This window comes from Pleuronectes platessa, chromosome 2, assembly GCF_947347685.1.
Source record: "Pleuronectes platessa chromosome 2, fPlePla1.1, whole genome shotgun sequence".
In the NCBI taxonomy this organism is placed as follows: Eukaryota; Metazoa; Chordata; class Actinopteri; order Pleuronectiformes; family Pleuronectidae; genus Pleuronectes; species Pleuronectes platessa.
Window position 1 is genome coordinate 14,835,065 of NC_070627.1, and position 20,942 is coordinate 14,856,006.

At 41.1% G+C, this 20,942-nt stretch overlaps 1 protein-coding gene across 1 annotated transcript; it reads left to right on the forward strand.

Annotated features, from left to right (window-relative positions):
• Nucleotides 1–11,633: 11,633 nt before the first annotated feature.
• oxtra (oxytocin receptor a) lies at nt 11,634–18,246 on the forward strand. The gene is made up of 2 exons (XM_053411665.1): nt 11,634–13,260; nt 17,972–18,246. Exons 1-2 carry the CDS (start codon nt 12,333–12,335, stop codon nt 18,223–18,225), a joined length of 1,182 nt encoding a protein of 393 aa, XP_053267640.1. The 5' UTR covers nt 11,634–12,332; the 3' UTR covers nt 18,226–18,246.
• The last annotated feature ends 2,696 nt before the right edge of the window (nt 18,247–20,942 follow it).

Genomic DNA, 20,942 nt, shown 5'->3' on the forward strand with positions numbered 1-20,942 from the left:
AAAGAGACCAACATGCAGCGACTGCCAAAAGTTATTTTGGCCATTGTTTGAAATTTAAGTGTTTTCCTTTTAATATTGTGTATGCATTGCAACATACAAAATGACTACATTACAGACTTTTGCACACAGCTTGATGTCAGGTTGTATTTTGTGATTGTGCACATGGATGAAGAAGAAGAAGAAGAAGATCTTTTTTCCTTAAGATTAACTTTTCAATTTACTTGATAGTATTATGTGACTACTACATCCATTCAGTGTTACATGAAATATAAATGCAAGACAATGATGAAATAATCCAAAATCTTTGTCAAAAAATGTGTTACTGTGAGTAATTTAACAAAATACCGGAATAACAAACCGGCTCTTAAGGGATGAATACGCTCCACTTGTTATCTCAGCATCAGTCCTCTGTGTCTCTGTCATTATGAGGAATTTCTAAACTGTAGCAACAGCTGTTTATGTCAAATCATGACAAGTTCTGTGAGTTTAATACTCTCTATTGTTGTCTTTTTTTTCTATCAACTGCACCATCATATGTATTTTCTGTCTTGTAAGGAGGCTTCATTTTTCCACATATAATTCATTTCACAGGCATTGATACAGTTTTCCTGGAATTAATGATCACCTTATTGAATCATGTATAATCCTATTTGATGTATAGTATAGTTCATCATTTTAGCAGTGACTTAATGTTGCTTTTATTCCACTTAACTGATTCAAGATGTTTCATGACGAAGAAATCTACTTCCCCAAGGCATCTTCATTAATAGTTGATAGCGTCTGAGATCACAGTCCTGCATGACCTCAGACAAAAAAATACATGTTGATCACAGTTTTGCATGAACCCAGGCAAAAAAATACATAAAATAATGTCCCAGGTTGTGCCCATGTGACCACCTAATGATAATAAGTACAGCGGGTCACACTTTGACAAATGTTATCGATAGGAATCGCTCATGAACATTCATTTCCATCTGCGGCAATAATTTCAATCAGTCGAGTGCTGCATGTTTACTTTAGCTTTGTCCGTAGCCAATTTGTAACGAAACTCATTCGATAAGACAGGAAGTTATCCAACAAATTAAATCAAGTCCAGTTACTGTTATGTGTTTCATGGAGCTGGAAGGTACAAAACACGTCTTTCAGTCAGTCTGAAAAACCCAAGCTGAGCCATTTGAAAGCTTGAAATAACAGAGACCTTAAGGAATAAGGACACTGCATTGATGTACACTTGTGCTGCACTTACAGGTCCACTCACTGGTCTGTGACAAGCGGAGATATTTGGCACCACGTGACACTGCTTTGCACAACAAGGAAATTGGTCCTGGGTCACGAAACAGGATAAATTACAGCTTTCCTCCAGCAAAGGAAGTAAAATAAGCTTTTAGAATTGATACAATTCCCACAGGTGCCTGACAGAAAGAGCGTATCTCATTTTGAATATTCCTTCAATCCTTTTAATCAACTTTAATCAACTTTTGTTGATCACTGCCTTACACTTGATCTCTGTGATTCTGGAAAGACTGTTGGGACAAACTTTCTGAACAAATTTGATCAATGTTGTTCAATTGTAGAAATAACGTCACAAATGTGTGAAATTAGTCCAAAAAAACTAATTTAATTAATGTGGGCCGTGATATTAACATGTATGATAGATGATGTTACTTTAACCTGAACACATCTGTTATTAATATTTCTCCACGAACTTCTGGTACAATGTTAACTGGATTTCATTTGGATTTTAATACGCTGTACAATGACATAAAATGTGTCTGCCGGTAACATAATTTGTGGACATTGTTCTAATGTGTTGTTATATTGCTATTCAGTGCAAAATGCTCCCAGATCACAGAAGTAGTGCAGAATGAAGAGCCTGGTAATTATTCTTTTCTTTTTCTATATTTAAGTAATTACATAATAGATGATAAAGATGGTGGCGGCCTCTTCTCCTCTCTTTGTCAGTCATTTCAACTAAGCAAAGATTTTGTCGCTCCAATGCAAATGAATGTTACTGTGACAAGTGAGTGAGACCTTCAATCAGATTTTATTGTTAAGCAATGAGTCTAACAGCCTGAGACCTGGGAGATAAGTCTGCTCTCAGAGGTGGTTATGTTGTTGAGCGTACACTGTCAATATCTTTATCGACCCTTTCACAAATACCATTAGGCATTATGGCATGATGAGTCACCTCAAGATATCCCATCACTGGTATTTGTGTTGTAATCTGCTTGATCCCCTTTGATGCTTTGCATTTTCTCATCAGCAATAGAAGATAATTAGGGGGAATGACGTGGACCTCATCACAGGCACATTGGACCCTCGGCTATAAATGGAAACCTTGACGCTGACACGGAGTGAACGTAATCCTCAGTCTTCCTCTTAATGGGGTGATCGAGGACTGACTAATAAGCTAAGTTTCACTTGCTAAGCGGATTATGTTTTGTTTCAACTAAATGGGATTTGTAACCGCTGATTCCACACTCTTTGGTGTTGGACAGGATCAGGAGCCAGAAGTTCTCTGTATGATTGTCACCCGCTGTCGAACAATAACTTCATTATTTTCAGATGACTGCTGGAGCATAAAGCCACAAAGCTGGGTGAGTAGTGGGTGCAGTAATAAAATCCCTGCCGGACAGTTACATAAGCATCAACGGCAATCTAATGCTCCTTATTTCCTCCTAAATCTCAAGTCAGCATAGACTGGATTTGTGGAGTTTTACGAGAGCATTTGTGAATATGGTTCATTTTACTGGGACTTATGTTTGAATTGTGTAATAATGTACAGTACATGTGCGTGAACTGGACTATAACCCCTCCAGTCTTATCTGGCATGTATAAACAGTCTTGTGATTGCTCCTCTTTGATACACAAAGACTGTTGTTGGATATTCATTTAAAAATAATACCATTTGAGGAAGTTATAATAATGGACAACCCCATCGTGTCTACATATACACACTGTATGCACACAAACGTTTATATTTAAGTCTACATGAATCAGAAAAATGTGATAAAGTGAAAAAGGTCTCTCATATTGAAACCACTGATTATTTTCTCTAGAGCTTCAGTCTCCTCTATGATGCATATCGGCAGGGGCCAATACAGGAGACTACAGTTTGATGTCCGGCCCCTAGGTCCCTTCTGCCCTGGGCCCCTTAAGTCCCTAGAAACAACCCTGCATGTTAGTCTCTTTGAACTTGAACTCTTTTAACTTATAACTAGTTTGATTTTTTTGAGGGCCCAAATGGAAACAGGCAAAATTGCCAACTCTGTGACGAACATTTTGAAGTACATTTACTTGCAAAACAAACAATCTAATTGGCTGGTGACCAAACTCTAGAGCTGAAAGTCTAAAACAGTGTAACTTACCAGGTCATCAAAAACACAACTTCAGATGAGTGCTAATGTTGTTGTGTCTGTTGAATGTGTAGAGTGATTTACTTTCATGTTTGCTGCAAATAATTAAAAGAAGGTAATGTCAGTGTTGTGTTTATGGCTTATGACGCTGCCCACTAGTGGCCGAAAGGTTCAGCCAGCAACGCAGCTGAAATAGTAAAAATATCAAATCATTCGTAGTCAGAGGGAAAATGTCTTGGGGTGATATTTCTTTCTCTTTCTGACATGGACATCTGAGCTGCTTAATATTTTTGTGCTGTGATGTTGTTGGAGGAGTTGGGTCTAAATTGTTATTCAGGATAGCAATGAGCCCGGACGTTTCAGATTTAACATTGTTGGAGACAGCAGCACAAACCCATAACTTAGAAGAGTTAAAATGCACAAGCACATTCTCCAGACATGAGCATGACGCGTTTACTAATGGGGGCTTTCCAGGTGCTTTTTTCGGAATTCAACGTGACTTGGTGTCCGCTGGCACAATTAATTTGACATGAGTTACATTTAAGATAAGAGCCACGGGCAGAACCGGTGATGCAGTTTTTCAGGTGTATGTAATAGTACCATAAACTCAGAACCTACAGAGCTCACTTCCCACAACAATACACACACACATACAAATACACATACAAACACACGCACACAAACACACGCAGGCACACACACGCCCAGTGGATAACACATAGTCCAATGGCCAGCAGCTAACTGCTGTATTTAGAGGTAATGGTCCGTGAGACGGGGCCAACAGCACTTCTAAGACCCGTGATTATCCTGCCTCACGTACAGCTCTGTGACCAGCCTGCTTGTCTGGATAAAATGTAACATCCAATAACCGAGTATCTTTTATCATTAGAAGGCAGTGATAACTTTAAAAGCAACATTGACCTCAAGAGATGCTCGCACAAGTCGTCTTATTCAGATTTCAGGTATATGTCAGTGGTCAGTTTCAAAGGCTTTTTAATGGAGAAAACACTGACGATATCATAACACTGTATTCTTATTCTGAAAAGGCCATGTTGTTTCGATCAATTCAATTTAATAAATTTTTTCTATTATTATCAATGGAATGGAGATACAATTTATTTGAAATAGTACCTTTGACAGAGCAAGTCAGGAAGTACTTCAAAGGAGATGTTTGAAGTTTATAATGTATTAAATGGAATGATCTTACAATTGGATTTTAAGTTATATTATATTCTCCTCTATCTATTTCAACTTAATGTAATTCAGTAAGAATGATTCCACACAGTTTCACATCTGTGGTCGTCAGTGTTTGCTCTGTGCATGTTAACTGCCTCAGCACACAGTTTACACATGTGCTGCACATGCTGGGTTGGTTTTATCCCCACAGTGCACTGCAGTGTGAGCAGGGAAACCATATGTTAGGCACTGGTGGAGTGGCAGGTGCACGGGTAATGTCAGAGTGTGTGAGAAGTGTGAGTCGTCTCATCCTGCTCCTTTATCCATAAGAGACTAAACAGAGTCACATTGAGGCTCCGATGTATCGTCAATATGTCCACCGCTTTGAAACTGTTGTCCTTGGCAGCGGAAATGTCTCCCCAATTTTAATTATTCAAATTAATAGCTGCCTATTTATCGCTCGGCCATTATGTGGTGTCAAATTGGATTAAAACAAAAATTAGTGCCGATATTTGCAATTTCAGTCTACATACATTTTCTTCCAAACTCATATGAGGTCAGCTTGACCTTTGGTCTTCTAATCAGGTCATCCTTGAGTCCAAGTGAATATTTGTGCCAGATGTAATGAAATTCCCTGAACGTCTTCGTATTTATCACGTTCACAAGAACATATAACCCCTGTGACCTTGACTTTTCACCGCTGACCACCAAAATCAGATCAGTTTATTTTTATAACCCAAATAAACTTTTACACAAAGATTTCCTCAGACATTTTGTTCACAAGGCCATAATCATGCTTTTTAAGTTCACAGCGACCTTTGACATTTTATCTCCAAAATATTTTTAACTTAATGCCTAAGTTTAACTAAACATTTGCACCAAATCTGAAGAAAGTCCCTGTAGGCGTTCTTGAGATATTGTGTTCATAAGAATGTACGTAGGTATTGACAGACAACCTGAAAACATGATGCGTCAGACACTGGCTGCTGGCAGCATTGATAAATAAAAAGCAATGCCTGCAGAATGCAAAGAAACTAAAGAAGGAGAACAAAACCTGTTAATTGGTCAGCAGCGGACTTGTCACATTAATCTGTGAGTGCACTTTTCCTTTTTGCTTGGAGTCCAGAAGCGTCATATAGATTGATTGAATTGATTTAAAATCTCCTCGCGGTAACAGTTTTACATTTCCACCTGCTAAAAATCTCATTGAATCATTTTGTACACACATAAACACCAATGCCCTGAAGAAGAAACAACCAGACGCTTCATCCTCAGTCCTGAGCAAAACTTGTGATTGTTTGATGGCAACAAAATAGAAAGGGGTCGGGGAAGATAATAGATTTTATTCGTAGCGATGACAGCTCTGATTTATCACACCAATAAAAGCAACAGGAAGAGGAATATAGTTTGCTGGACATAAAGTATGATAAGCCCGGTGTCAAACTCTGGCATTGTCAATGTGGAAAACCCAATAAGGTTTTTTCTGACATCCCCATAAACTACATAGCTCTGCATGTGAAAAGTGAATCACAATAAACATGTCTCTCATGGCTATGTTCCTTCAAGTTGCCAATTTTCACCTTTTTGTGACATGAGTCATCTCGAGCCATCCATGAACTATTCTTTTTTTTTTCGTATTTATTTGTCACTGAACTGACTCGAACAATGTGTGTTCTGTCCCACCAACATGAAACAGGCTTTCTGCTTCTGTTTGGGTATTGTTCGGTTGTTTGCTTTCAGGATCCACTGCCACTTCCTGTGAATGTCGGCAAGCAGCTTTTCCAGATGCACCACAGGAGGCCTCATCCTGTTTTTGTTTTGGAATCAGAAGTCTTAGATCCTGGCTTTAAAAAAAAAAAAAAAAAAAGTCGAAACTCAGGAAGCTCCTGTAATGAAGCCCGGCATTTCCTCAGAAATGAGGCCCACGTGAAGCCAGCAATGCATTATTGTATAACTCATTTTCAAGTTACAACTCTATGCTTGAGTGAGATATGTCTCAGGCTGGTGTGATGTATGACTTCGGTTCACTCGTTTACTCACTTAAATCTCTAAAGCAAAACAGTATAAGTTTTGCTGAACAGCGGCCACTTGGGTAACAGGTCACAATCACATAATAACATGATAATAAATGGGTCATTTTCTAGTCAAAACTAACGTCAGTTATGCGGTATCCCCTTTGTAGAATTTGATGACATCAGCTAGCACTGACCATCACAAGCCACTCGTCATAAAAGTGAAACAATGTCAATTATATAGCAGTAATATGTGTAATATGCTTGTGTAATATCAGTTGATAGAATTACACAAATACTGAGCTGAAGTTGGACACGACTGTGTGGAGGAAGCTGTTGGAGAAACGTAGAACAATGAATCCTGGGATAAGTTGGGTCGGAAAGGATCCCCCATGTGTTGGCTGTATATGAAGGAGCCTCCAGAAATCGGAAAGTCTACTTGCACCGCAACGGCACAATCATTCTTCAAATGCATCCTCTGAAGGGTGAAGCCGCAGCTTGTGTCTCCCTCTCCACCTCTCCCCTTCGGCTGTTCAAATTTCCATAATTTAGCCTCTCTATTATGTTTTAAAGGTAAGTCACCGGCTTTACTTCAGTAATCCTGGGGTCTCCACTTACGTATGTAAAAAAATTGGGCGGGGTTTGGCTCGTTCTGTCAGAATAAATGTAGATCTCCTGCAAAGATGATGGTCCGTCCCTTTCCATCAGATCACAGCACACGACTGCTTTGTAAAGTAAAGTTACATAGGTGTTGCGAACGTGTGAAACGTGTGGCTTTAATCTCAGATAACACCAGCGCTGCCTCCTCTATGAAGCTAATCTCCCTTTCAGTGTCATTAGCATGCAGAGCAGATCATGTGCCCGGTGAGGCGGGAGCGACAGCATCCCTCTGCCTCCCACGGCATTGATCGACTTTTTTCATGCACCTCATGACACAACTTCACTCGGAGGAAAACGGTAAGCTGAGAACTTCATGTACTGCGCGATTATATAAGCAGCAGGGGCCCAAGGTATTAGCGTGCAGATCTTTTCTATCTTACTTCATCAGAGGCTTGGGCCTGAACCTTGTCTCTAATTAGATCTGTCAACTCAAAGCCCAATATCTGTGGGAACGGCACAGAGAACTGCTGAGCCACTGGAATCAGTCGGCTCCTGGTGGCTAACATATGTAGAAAGGTCTCTGTAGATGGAGAAGTGAGGGCCACTTTGATTGGTCCTCGTAAAGCTAGATGTGATCCAGAGCAAAGCTAATCTATTGGTTTTGAGGGCAAGTGCTTTGCCAGTTTCCAGTGTCTACAACCATCAGTTGACTCACCACCATATGTGTTTTCCACAGTAGGTGTCCCAGTTCAAATCAGCTGTGTGAGGGAAAAAATAAATACAGTTAATTACAGGAATTAAAAAAAAAATTGTTGAATTGGAAATAAAAGCAACATTTAGATTGAAATTAGATAGATTACACTGCAACATTTTGGGCAACTTAAAATTGATAACTTAAATTCGAAAAAAAGCTTTCATTCGTTTGTAAGCAAATAAGGTCAATCTTAAAATTGGTCCAATAATTTACTTTAATCAGGGTCAACAGTCAACCATGCTGTAATTATGCAAATGAGTCAATGAGTTTTTCCGTCTGTGATCTATTTCACTTTCACTCTATTTCCATGACGGTTCATGCTCACCGCAGGCAGCCTGGACTTCTGTCAGCCTTTTCATCCTCATTTTCTCTCTTCCACGCTCGTCTCCACTTGAGCATTCAAGTCGTCTCAGCTTGACTGCTCTCAACTGTTTACCTTTTCTCTTCACTTCCAGTACAGCGTGTACCAAACTGCAGTTACATCCATTAAGAACGCCCTTGTCGATTACTCAGCACTTTTCCTTCGCTAAGTCTCCACTCGTTAAATACTGAGCCACTGTTGAATGCACTGTAGTAGCAGAACTCTGACCACTATGCCTGTGTCGTAAATCAAGAACTGCAGCTTTCAAAGATGCAGAACGTAAAGGTGCGTCTGTAAGAGGACCCGCACACCAAGAAGAACCTGCACTTCTTCCACAGATAAAAAGGTTTATCATCATTAACAGATGCGTAAGATCTAGTGAAGTGTTCAGGCGCCACCCGCCCATCATGCATCTGCACTGCATGTGTCTGACTTTTTTTCAGCTCCATGTGACATCAAATTGATGAAGCTGTTTTCTTAATTTGCACGTGTTTTTCTCTATTTGCATGTGTATCCTTATTTTGCCGTGCTCTCTCAGCCACCGTTGGGATTGAACAAAAAAAAAGATAGAGCTGGTGGAACCTGGTTTGTTTACACACTGCTGTTCGATTTTTTCACAGATCATTATAGTGAGTATGTATTTAAGAGGGACTGACGACAACCTGAGCATGACTACCTGGAAATAGATATGAACCTGATGCTCCTGCTGGAATTGATGAGAAATGTCCTTATGCTGCACTAAACGCCTCAGCTCCAAAGATGGGACAAACTTTACCAACTTGTTATGACATATTTAGTCTAGAAATGCAGACTTCAGAGGATCCAGATGCTGAAATGGGACACACTTCATTTCTAGCAATAACTCCAACCATAACCCAAATTCAGCTTTTTTACTGTCTCTGCATGCTACTTTGTGCAATTGATGGCCAAACTTCAGAAGATGCTTCACTGTCTCATCATAGTTCAAATATAGATGTCACCATTTGAGGCCATACAAGACTATGGCTGCAAGACAATTACCTCTGTTAATGAGGTTGTGTTTTCACCCCTGTCCGGTTGTTTGCTTGTTGTTTTGTGGTATATGCTGCTACCTTTAACATGGGCGTAGGCAACCTCTATATAATGTGGGCTCAACTCCTGCAAAGCAGGCTTCACTATTGGCGTGTGAATGTCTCCGGATTTCTAGAATCCGTCCTGACCTGTAAAGACTTCTGTGTAATAAACTTTAACTATACAAGCAAGTTCTCGGTCTACGGAGAATTCTTCCTTCATCATCAACTTCACCATCATCGACCTCTCGGCTGCCCAAAATATACGATAGACTGTTTGTGTGTAAGCAGTACGGACGGATCAGAGACGATTCCATTTCATTTTGGTGTGGAGACAAGTTGTTTTTTCATTTTATTTAACATTGTGCAATAACATCAAAAATTTTCACAATTTTCCGATGGAATAATTCATATATCTTGATGAAGAAATCCGGCTCATTTAGGGAACTGATTTCTACGTGTGCATGAAATTTGGTGCAGCTTGATTGAATTTCAGTGGACGGTTGGGCCTCGGCGAAAATATGCGCTCTACTGAGTATAATAAAGTGATAAACAGTTACTCCTTTCAGAATTGAAGCAGCAGCTCCTCACATCATCATCAGTCTTCCATTGATCTCTGGCAGCTGATTGCCCCGATGCAGCTTCAGTAACACAACTGTGCCACACACCTCCTTAAAATCCAGTGGTGTCCATTACACTTGTTATTTTCTGCTTATTGTTGTTTTCAGACCCATCCCCTTTCGTTACTCTCATGGGGCTCATCTCATGAGTCTCATTAAAAGAAGTTGCATCACTGGATTTATTGTACCATTATTTTTGTCTTTTTAATTTCCAGTCGCTGCTAAATCATCAGCAGTCTTCATGTTGCTGCTTTGGCATTCCAGTGGATCTACAGTTTTCCAAATCCAAACCACAAGAAGGGGGGGGGGGGGGGGGGGTGGCTCCCTGGCTCAGATAGGACCAGAGGCCTTTTCCCGACGGGTTTTTGCGATTGAGTGTTGCTTGAAATTTGAAGAGCTTCACAGTAGCTGACAAATTCCACTTGTCAGTACTCCCCACTACTCCAGCATGTCCCTGAATCTCCCAACATGAGTGTGTTTAGTCTTGAAGTACTTACGAATGGTCAGAGTGTAGAAAGGGTTTGGTTTCACTTATTTATGGTGTGTATTATTTCTGTGCTGCAGGGCTTGGAAACACAATTTAAGCAGCCCGACCTGACAGGCAGTTGTTTTTCACGGAGGTTAATAATCCACCTTCTATTGTGTTTTTGTCCCACTGCTCCTTGTTGGGAGCCCTTTAATCTGTCCACTTCCATCCCTTCCCTGAGAGGTTCTGAATTACGCTGTCCGCTTTCATGTATCACACTTTGCATGTTGTTAACATTCGTGTGTCATCAATTAAGCAGTAACACACATAGCTGCCAGTCGAGTCCCTGGGTTCCTTTGCAGCTCAGCGCTTGGCAACACGAATGGGAAGAGGGAAGAAATGTGTTTTCACAGGAATCACTGGAATGTAGCAGATGGACATCAACATGGGCATGGCACACAGCTGGCAATAAAATGTCAGCCTCATATGGTTGTTGTTTTTTTCCCCCACATGCAGGAGGTCGACAGATCATCATCATCAGGTACTATTACAATAATTTGATAAGCCTCATTTCAGTATAATATTCTGTACATGTTAATTTTCTATAGGAACAAAGAACCTCTGCTCTTTGTGCCTCTCCTAAGAAAGCTTGTGGCTCAGAGCCTTCATGTGCCAGCAAACACGTCCTCTTTGGTAATCACTCGATCAGCTTCAGTGGGCGTTGCCTTGATAACATCACACAGCATCGACTTTTAAATCCTGGTTTAGAAAAGAGCTGTTTCCTCTTATTTATCTGACCTACAAATGGACTGGCTATTTGTTGCTCTCCTGGAGTTGTAAAACTGACCATCAAGCTGAAGAATAACTGTTTTATTTGTGTTTTTCAAGCAGTAAAGCCTTTATTTATATTTACTCATTTATTCTCTTCTTGTTTTATGGCGGTTATGAACCTTTTTAACCCCAAGTTCAAAACCAGCTGAGGTTAGAATCCCTCCACAGCGTGTGTGAGTCTCCAGAAGAAAAAAAAAATTCTCATTTTCTCCACAGATATTGAAACCATGTGCTATTTGTCACAGGCTCCGCTGTCATCTCCCCCGGCATCTCTGTGAACAGATTTGAATTTCCACAGCCATGTCAGAGTGTGACAACTGAAATATTCTCTCACGACACTGACAGCTCCTCCAAATGAGACCCGTGATTCAGAGCAGGTCTGGGGTATCAGGTTAAGAGGAGGGGTCGAGGCTCTGAGGCAGGAACAGTTGAATTTGATGCATGGCTCGAGTCGTCACCTAGTGGTTGTGAATGGTAATACTGTTTGCTGTTACTCATGAACTGGGGACAGGCGCAACCTACAACAGGCACTTGTGAGCTGTGGCGCTGGTCAGTCCGATTATTACCCGAGAAGGTGATGAGGATGGGGGTTTCAACCTCTGCGGATCTTCATTTTTATTTTCATATTTTAACTCCCGAGTTTACGATTTCATTTTGAAGTTAAACATCAATTTTTTCTCGACAACAATCCTGCAAATTATTTGGATTTAATCGGACCGTGATTTTGGAGATTTACCTCTGACCAGTGGTGTGTCCTGCTCGAGTAGTTTAGACCCCAGCTTTGATGTGTTATGGTTTTCTGAACCTTAGGTGCACTTTATTTTGGCTCCCACATTTGATCAAACGCTTCACGCAGTTTAGATAATTGGAAAGCTTTGGTCGTTTTCTCTGAGGACTCGTGCGTCTTTTCTTTCTGGAAAGCAGTTATGGCTGAGGTTCAACTAAACATCGCTTCCTTTCCTCTTTTCTATCACCTGAGAAACTTGTTGTGAGCCTCATCACATCTCTCTCTCCGTCTTTCCACCTGCACAAGGAAGACTTCCACTTCCCAGACCCTGGCTCCAGGTGCCCGTCCAGCCCTGACGCACAGAGGACCACGCTGCGGCAATGGAAAGCATCTCGAACCAAAGTGACTTGTGGTCATTCAACGAGTCGTGGAAGAACTCGAGTCTCCCTAACGGTACCTCCGGGTGGAATCAGACGAATCCTCTGAAGCGCAATGAGGAGGTGGCGAAGGTGGAGGTGACCGTGCTCGCCCTGGTGCTGCTCCTGGCGCTGGCGGGGAACCTGTGCGTCCTGCTGGCCATCCACACCACCAAGCACAGCCAGTCGCGCATGTACTACTTCATGAAGCACCTGAGCATCGCCGATCTAGTTGTGGCGATATTCCAAGTTCTGCCTCAACTTATCTGGGACATCACGTTTCGCTTCTACGGCCCGGACACCTTGTGCAGGTTGGTGAAATACGTACAGGTTGTCGGGATGTTCGCTTCCACGTACATGTTGGTGTTGATGTCTGTAGACAGGTGCCTGGCAATTTGCCAGCCTCTCCGTTCCCTGCACCGGAGGAAAGACCGTTTCTATGTCATCTCCTCCTGGATCCTGAGCCTGCTGTTCAGCGTCCCGCAGATGTTCATCTTCTCTCTCCGAGAGGTCGGCTCGGCCGGATCGGGAGTCTACGACTGCTGGGGGGATTTCGTGAAGCCGTGGGGAGCCAAGGCGTACATCACATGGATCAGCCTGACCATATACATCATCCCCGTGGCCATACTGAGCCTTTGCTACGGTTTGATAAGCTTCAAAATCTGGCAAAACTTCAGACTGAAAACCAGACGGGAGCAGTGCATAAGCCTGACGCCCAAATCCTCCAAAGGCAACACGCTGGCCCGAGTGAGCAGCGTGAAGCTCATCTCCAAGGCGAAGATAACCACGGTGAAAATGACTTTTGTAATCGTCCTGGCTTATATCGTCTGCTGGACTCCCTTCTTCTCTGTCCAGATGTGGTCTGCGTGGGACCCAGAGGCGCCTCGTGAAGGTAGGAACACAGTTTCATAAAGTGCGCACCAACGCGTAAAGGCTGGTGTGCTATTATCATAAGTCATATTTTGGACACTGGGGTATTCACCATCTGGTCCTTTGTTTTAGAATTGCAAACCCATCATTTACGCTCAGTTTCTCTGATAACATTGAGGGGTTGAAACGTTTGGAAAATGTATGTTTCATCCTTCTCCGTGTGCGCATTGGTTCTCTTTACGCACAAGGATGCGGACGCCTATCCACCAATCAAAGAAAACTGAGGTAATAAAAACAAGCTGAGCTGTGTTTATTGTGTCCTCCCAATTCACCTGGGGCAGGAGTTTCCCAGACGAGTCAGAACATTTTAATAAAGGCACAAAGGATTTAATAAACCCCCGTGCGTTGCGAAGGACACAGATTACACTGCAGGTATATGTATTTTCTGATATTTGTACATTTCAAATAAATACCCAACAACATTCATAAACATGAGTGACGTCTTCCTACACTAATAATCAATGTATTGATCAAATCTTTTGGTGCTGTTGTTGTTTACATTGATAAACATACGTAGCTGGGAGACATTATAGATATTCTGTTTTTCATATACGTCAAATTTCTCATATACCTGCTCTATATGCTAAGAAAAACACATAATTTATTTAAAGTGCCTAAACTGCATACATGATCCCATGTTCCGGACTTCCAAATACCCTCTGACCTTCCCCACGCTGCAGACACCGACTGATGGCTAATCATTATACAAATTAGTGTGCGCCATGGCACAGCGCGCGCCAAGCGGCTCCTACTTGGGCCTGTGGGGCACGTTGGAGTGTGTCGTTGACATTTAACCACAATAGGCCACGAAGCGGTCATCTATTTGTCCTCCCTATATTTATCGACCTGCTCTGCCATGGCCCCACCCATTTAACAAGAGGAGACGGATGTGCCAATTCATCTTCCCTGTGTGTTTGCACAGTTCACCTTGTGATGAGGACATATGTTTAATGTGGGAGATAAGAAATAGTTGACCTGTTTGCTGGGAGCCCTTACTGGAAAAGTTAATTCTGATAAGAGCTATTCATTTGAGGCAGAATAATGTGTCTGCTTCTCCTCTTGAATAAAACACTAACAGTGGTAGATGGTAGTTCATCAGACAGTAAAGTAAATACGTTGTTTAAAAACTCTTTCAAAGCCCGGATGCTAAAACAAGAAAGTCACGACATTTCTTGTTGAAAAGAGAATTAACAGACTTTTGTTCTTTTCTTCTGCCTCAGAGGGTTTATCCAAAGTTTCCAGCTGACAGCATGTGCCTAGTTGTCATTCTCCTCCGGGTGCATTCTTCTCACCAGTCATTTCCACTTTGAATGAAAAAGTACAATACACTGAGAGGTAATCCTTTAAGAATCAGCATGAGGCTAGATGCTCCTATAGGAAAGGACAGCGGTCGGCTCTGATGCTGCAACGTTCAATCTTCAAAGTCAGTGTAGTCAGAAAATAGCAGCAGAGGTTTTTCATTCTGTGATTGGGAAAGACGGTGATGAAACCAATTTGTGCTGCAGGGCCTGGATCGGTGCAGATGTCTGATGGCTTCCCTCCACGTGAACATGCTGCACTCAGAGAGGCCATGATTGGCAAGGACACGTGACTGTGTTTGTGTCCAAAAGATAGTGTCACCTGTGTATGTGCAGATAAAGTGACCATTATGAGACATTCTCCGCCAAATCAGCCCAAGCTACTTGAAGTCGGAAGCTCTTGCTAAACGTTGCATTTTGTAATATTAGTGAACCATAAACAGTTTCAAAATACATGATCTTAGATTCTGTGATTGTAGTTGTATGGATTTTTTCGGTCATTCTTTGTGTTTTTAGGGGTTGACTGAGATCAGACTGTGCCTATAAAACAGTTTGTACTGCAGTTACAGTTGAGCAATCAATCAGGACCATATAACTCAGTAAAACTAATTATTAATGCTTATTGCCCATATACCTACAGACTTATACTTCCTGACTTCACTGTGAAATATATCCATAATATATTTCTTGAGACTTAAATAGCCCCAAACATCTTAAGTACTAGAGTAATGAACATTGATTTCTCTCTCTACATTTTTTTCAATGGTGCAGAAAGTCGATTCTTTCAGCCTGTGTCTGAGGGATTGGCCCCATCAGGGATATTCCTGCTAGGGTCTCCTCCGAGCTGGAACCATTAGAGACATATTCGCCTCCATTTTCAGCATCAATCTAGCTACTTCAACTCGTGGCTGTCTCTAGAAGACCCCTCCAAGAAATGGCAGTGTATAAACCCACTGGTTTCTTCTCTGATTCATTGCAGACACCTCCACTTTCTCCACTGGCTTATTACTTATGTAAAGGACAAATGTCACAAATGACCCAGCACCTGAAACAGTCAGATGAATATTCAGGTTCATAGTTGGACACTTTGCGAGATGTGCTTATTCCCTTTCTTTTGAGGGTTGATTGATAAAAATTGCAAAAACTCAACAAACCAAAATATCTGACATTTCGTGATTTGAATCTATTGTGAAAGAGTCTGGACCTTTCAAAGACTGGAAGCTCACCCGCCCTTTAATCTTTTCAATACGACTTTTGAAACATTAGAGGCAGGTAGATAAATACTCCATTCCTTAAGCATTGTCAAGGCAACGGTGAATTTGCAGTGAACAAACAGACAGATTTCATTATGTAAAGGACAAAAACCCTCGAAGGTTAAACTCGGACTCAGACACAAACAAAGCTCCCAGAGATCTGTAAAAACAAACCTGTTCCCCTGCGGAGCCTGCGTGGGGCCCTCGGACACTGACGCACACTCAGCTCCATACTATTGATTTGCATTATGTGCTTGACGAAAACAAAGACCAGTGCTCAATCGCAAAGGGTTATTTCTCTAAAGGTAATTTTCTATGTGTCTTTAAAACCCACGAGACAAGCAGACTTGGAACACAAGGAAAAGTCTTGTCAAAGTAGTTTTATTTACTTATATCACCTAAAGTCAAAAAACAAATTTGATCTCCGCCAATGCTTGTTCAGCTTGATGGGGACACGGATCAGCCTTTGGTGTTGTCATTAATGAATTTCAACAGTCTTTTTGTCTAACCTGTATGAGTCTGCTCTGACAGGAAGACAGATGCACCACCCAGAGGAGGATTATATTCTGCCTCTCCATTCGCTGTGTGATTTATAGTTCCCTTTTGAAAGACATTGTGAGCGAATTCCATAAAGAGACGCTTCAGGATAGTTCCCTCCTGCTATTCAAATTGGGTCCAGGCTGCACTCTCATCCACCCTGATAAGAATGCTTGATAACCACCGGTTGGTCTTCTGCAGTGAGGTGTTTGATTCTCTCCATGTCAGTCGAACCTATTTACAGCTGACGGATGTGTGGCCGAAGCTTTGTGTCATTTACTCATTGTTTTAACTTGTACATGTCATGGGCGTTCTCTTGCTCAGATCTGAATATTGGGTCAGTATTTAACAAACTCATCAATCAGGTTCAATTGCTCATCTGAAGCATTTCGATGTAGAACTCAAAAGCAGATTATCAAACCAATGAAACTGCAATTGAAGGGTAATTGAATGATCTACACTCGGTTAAGTTCATGTTTTTCTCTCATAAATCAAATCCTTAATAGCCAGTGAAGAGTTCTTATTAATCATGTGTGTGACTTTAACGCCCTTCCAGAAATCATTTACGATGACAAATCTCCGTTAGACTTCATGGAGCATCATTAGAGGCGTCCTGCGAACAGTAGCAGCACAGACAGACTCAGAGTGGCATTCGAAATCGGTAAGCAGAGGTTAAATACCAAAGTGGCCAGAGGTTAAATACAGGATATGAACCAATTGCACAAATCCATTATCGTTTGCCAAATGTCAGCTGGATGGAGGCGTTGACTTGGCGTAAATGTCATCCAACCTGCCACTGATAGTAACACAGTGTGGGAGGAAGAATTCTGCTGGTCCTTTTCTTGTTTCAGAAGATCATTGGTTAATTGCTTGTTTTAACAGTTCACAAATCAATCATTCACAATTTCTCCTTCTTCAAAGATCTCTAAAATGCATTGCAAACGGCTTTGAAGTTCCCAATCAGATGAATATGGAAATTAACATTTTATGAGATGAAAATGGGGGATTATCGTAGTTGCTAAAATGCATCAATGACATGAATTTATGTTCCCCAAAAAAATGCGAGAGCAAATGTGAATATATTCAATATTTTGAGAAAATAATCTGATGGACTGACCGCTACCATACCTACAACCACTCGACTAAAAAGTATTGATTGAAATGAGGATGAATAAACCATCACAAGTAAAACTAAATGTTTGTGAATGAAATTCATGAATTACTTTCATCCATGTTGTCACTGTACTTGTTAAGAATGTAAGTAGATACACAGTTACCCAGTAATATCATTATTTGTTGCATACTGTGTATAAAGTTGGAGGACATGACTGCTGCCCGAAAGTGAAGCCCAAGCGTCTCGATTGCCACCTGGTGGCTGGCAGCAGTATAGGTCATAAATTCTGCCTCCTCCATGTAAATTTTTCTTTTTCAAAGATAGTTTCTGTCATTAGGTTGTTCCTCGCTGCTGTGGCTTCATCCCCTGATGGTTTCTGTGTTGGCTCCAAATAGTGGGAGGACACAGAGCTGCATCGTCCATCTTTAATGTTTGCTGCCACATACCAGTAACTCTCCTCTCTCTCTGCAGCATTGCCCTTCATCATCTCCATGCTGCTCGCCAGCCTCAACAGCTGCTGTAACCCTTGGATCTACATGTGCTTCGCCGGACACCTGTTCCAGGATCTTCGGCAGAACTTTCTGTGCTGCTCCACTCGCTACCTCAAGTCATCCCAGTGCCGCTGTGAGCCCGACTTTGACTCTAGTCACAAGAGCAACTCCTCAACATTTGTCATTAAGAGCACCAGCAGTCAGAGGAGCCTCACACAGACTTCTAGCACATAAGCATGGACCCTCAACCCCCCACCCCCCCCCCCCCCCCCCAAGCTGCCCTCCTGGCCTTTAACCACATGCTGTCGCCATTAAAAAAGAATCCAGCAGTTTGACTCCTGCAGATACCTCTTTCCCTGAAGGTGGCTGTTGAAAGCCCAGAAGGGGAGTGACAACAGCGCTTTTAAAATATTGTATTTACATGAATATACAGGACATAGTGAAAATATAATTCTGAAATAAGGAAATGTAGGCAAAATCTACAAACTCTATTTAAGGGGCAATATTTTGTAAATAAAAGCTTTCAAGATGATCATGGACCAATCTGAGCAATCCACTGAATCTTTAGTTTTTTGTTTATTCATTTCTTTTTATAGATGTACAGTATATATTTACACATTTACTGGGCAGAGTGTGAAACAAAGAAAGAAAAAATAAGATGAATTGCTAGTTGAAGCCCTGTCTGCCTTGAGCAACTACACCATTGATTCAGGTGTTGTCACGAGCAAAGCTTACGGATTCTGTTTGTCTGTGTTATAATGAAATCGGTCACCTATATTAAATATTGTGTACAGTGTTGTTCACTTTGTTACATTTGCGTTGGGTTGCATGTGTAAGCATTTACTTGAGCTTCTGTTTGCTGTGAGTTGTTTTAGCTGTCGCTGGTAGAGATTTCTAAACAGTTAAAAATAAAATCAATAAAGAATGAAGGCGTCATTATTTGCACCGACCTGCTGCAGAAGTCCTTCTGCCTCCGAGACAGACTGAACAAATCCTTGGCAATGTTCCTGGAAAGTTTTCAGAGGGATGTTTGTCTGAATTTAGGACGTCACCGAGTTCCTGGAGGTTTTTTGGCAGCACATTGAAACTTTGAACATCCCGTTCGGCCTCAGTCCCAAAACACACTACTGGGTCAAGATCTGGAGATTGTGCAGTCCACAGAGGTGAGCTGCATGTTTCAGGAGGAAGTCTCAGGTAACAGCTGCAGCAAGACATGACGTATCCTCCTATCGACCATTGAACCATGAATTCACTCTATAGCGTTTCTCATTGCCTGTTTTATAATTCGTTGTAAATGCAAAATGTTTCAAGAATATGAGCTGTCAAGGATGTGATCCACTTAGCACATCAGTAATCATTTACCACAATGAGAAGTGTCTTGATTAAAATAAAAGCTGAACAATAAAATGCTGAACAATATGCTGTAATACTTTCTTTCTTTGTGAAGTTCATAATGTTGTTCTACTTATTTCAACTGTCCTCTCCTAGACTATATTTTAATACAGTAGGGTAGATAGTGCAGAATTATTCAACTGAATTATATTGCAAAGATCTAAATCTTATGACTTTGTGGATTACAAGATAGATTAATGTAACTAGTTAATAATTATTAAACACTATTTTAGTCTACTTTTATTTCTTTTTAGGATAAATTTATTTATTTATAGCTGTAACACTGTGCTTCTTTCATTTGAATTATTAAATTATTATGAGATGTTATATTGCAATAAATTCTGTCACGTAAATATTTGTAATCTAAGACTTTTTTAAATCAATGTAATTACCAAAATAACTGGTGGATTATTTGTTTGGACATTATCTGTAATTTTACACGTTTAATTTATCATTTGCAGGAGGGGAAATATTAAATAAATGTACAAAACTTTAGATCTGTGTGATTTTTTTCACACCAAATACTTTAATTATATATATTTCACGTCTCTCTGTAGTAGTTTAAAAAGAAGGAATAAGAAATAACACAACCAGTAAATTGCTGTTGAACTTAACAGCTTCTTTTTGAGGATTTAAACTAATTATTCCCATTTGAATGTTTCTCACCTTCCAAATGTATCATATATATGGTGCTAAAGGTTTGAGAAATGTACATGTATAGAATTATTTTTTTAAACAAAATATATGTGCTCTAAGAGGTTTGATCTGATGATCATTGTCCTTGTTCTGCTGAAATGAAAGTGGCTGCTGTGCTTGTCCACATTAGCTGGCAAATGACAAATGAGTCACTCTTGTTCACATATTACAACCATCAGAGTGAAGCTGAATAATCAATAATGCATCTCCGACTCAACAGAGAGGCACGTGAGAGACATACAAACGCCACCTCTAGGACAGAGGTGTCAAGCACGCGGGCCGCAGGTCTAATGCAGCCCATAGGACCACCGTGCAAAGTTTAAAGAGATGTGATGAAAGATTAATTTAGTAATAAAAAGCACTGTTGTTCCTGATTTGTCCACTAGGGGTCGCTTTGCCCTATTAGGAGCAGCAGGTGGTGTGATAAAAACTTCAACTTGGACGTGGGTTGTCGGAATGAGTTGTCTGAGGCTCTGAGGAAGCAGTTTGGAATGAAGTGTCACCAGTTTGTGCCCAGACAAGCGACAGGACTTTACCAACAAAAGAAACTCTGTGGCTGACAAGGATCGTGGATCTTGCTGGAGAACTGGACGACCACATTAACGACAAAGTTATGTCATGTGTGGCATTTTCAGGAGCAACAACTTAGACAAACACGGACATTGCTCAAATAGCCAGACACTTTTTTGTGGTGTTGATGCTCAGGACTGTCATTGAGAAGTTGGTGCCGATGACAGACAGATACCACAAGAGTAAAACCCAGATGATAGCAGACTGACTGAAAGTGGAAAAACACGCAGACATTTACGTTTAATATTGTTTTCTCAAGACATATTGTCGCACTAGCTAAGGCCAAGATGTGA

What these genes read in the sequence shown, in the direction of transcription:
- oxtra (XM_053411665.1), top strand. Translation starts at nt 12,333, where the DNA reads ATGGAAAGCATCTCGAACCAAAGTGACTTGTGGTCATTCAACGAGTCG. An exon ending in CCCAGAGGCGCCTCGTGAAG is followed by an intron (nt 13,261 to 17,971) that starts GTAGGAACACAG and finishes CTCTCTCTGCAG; the next exon opens with CATTGCCCTTCATCATCTCC.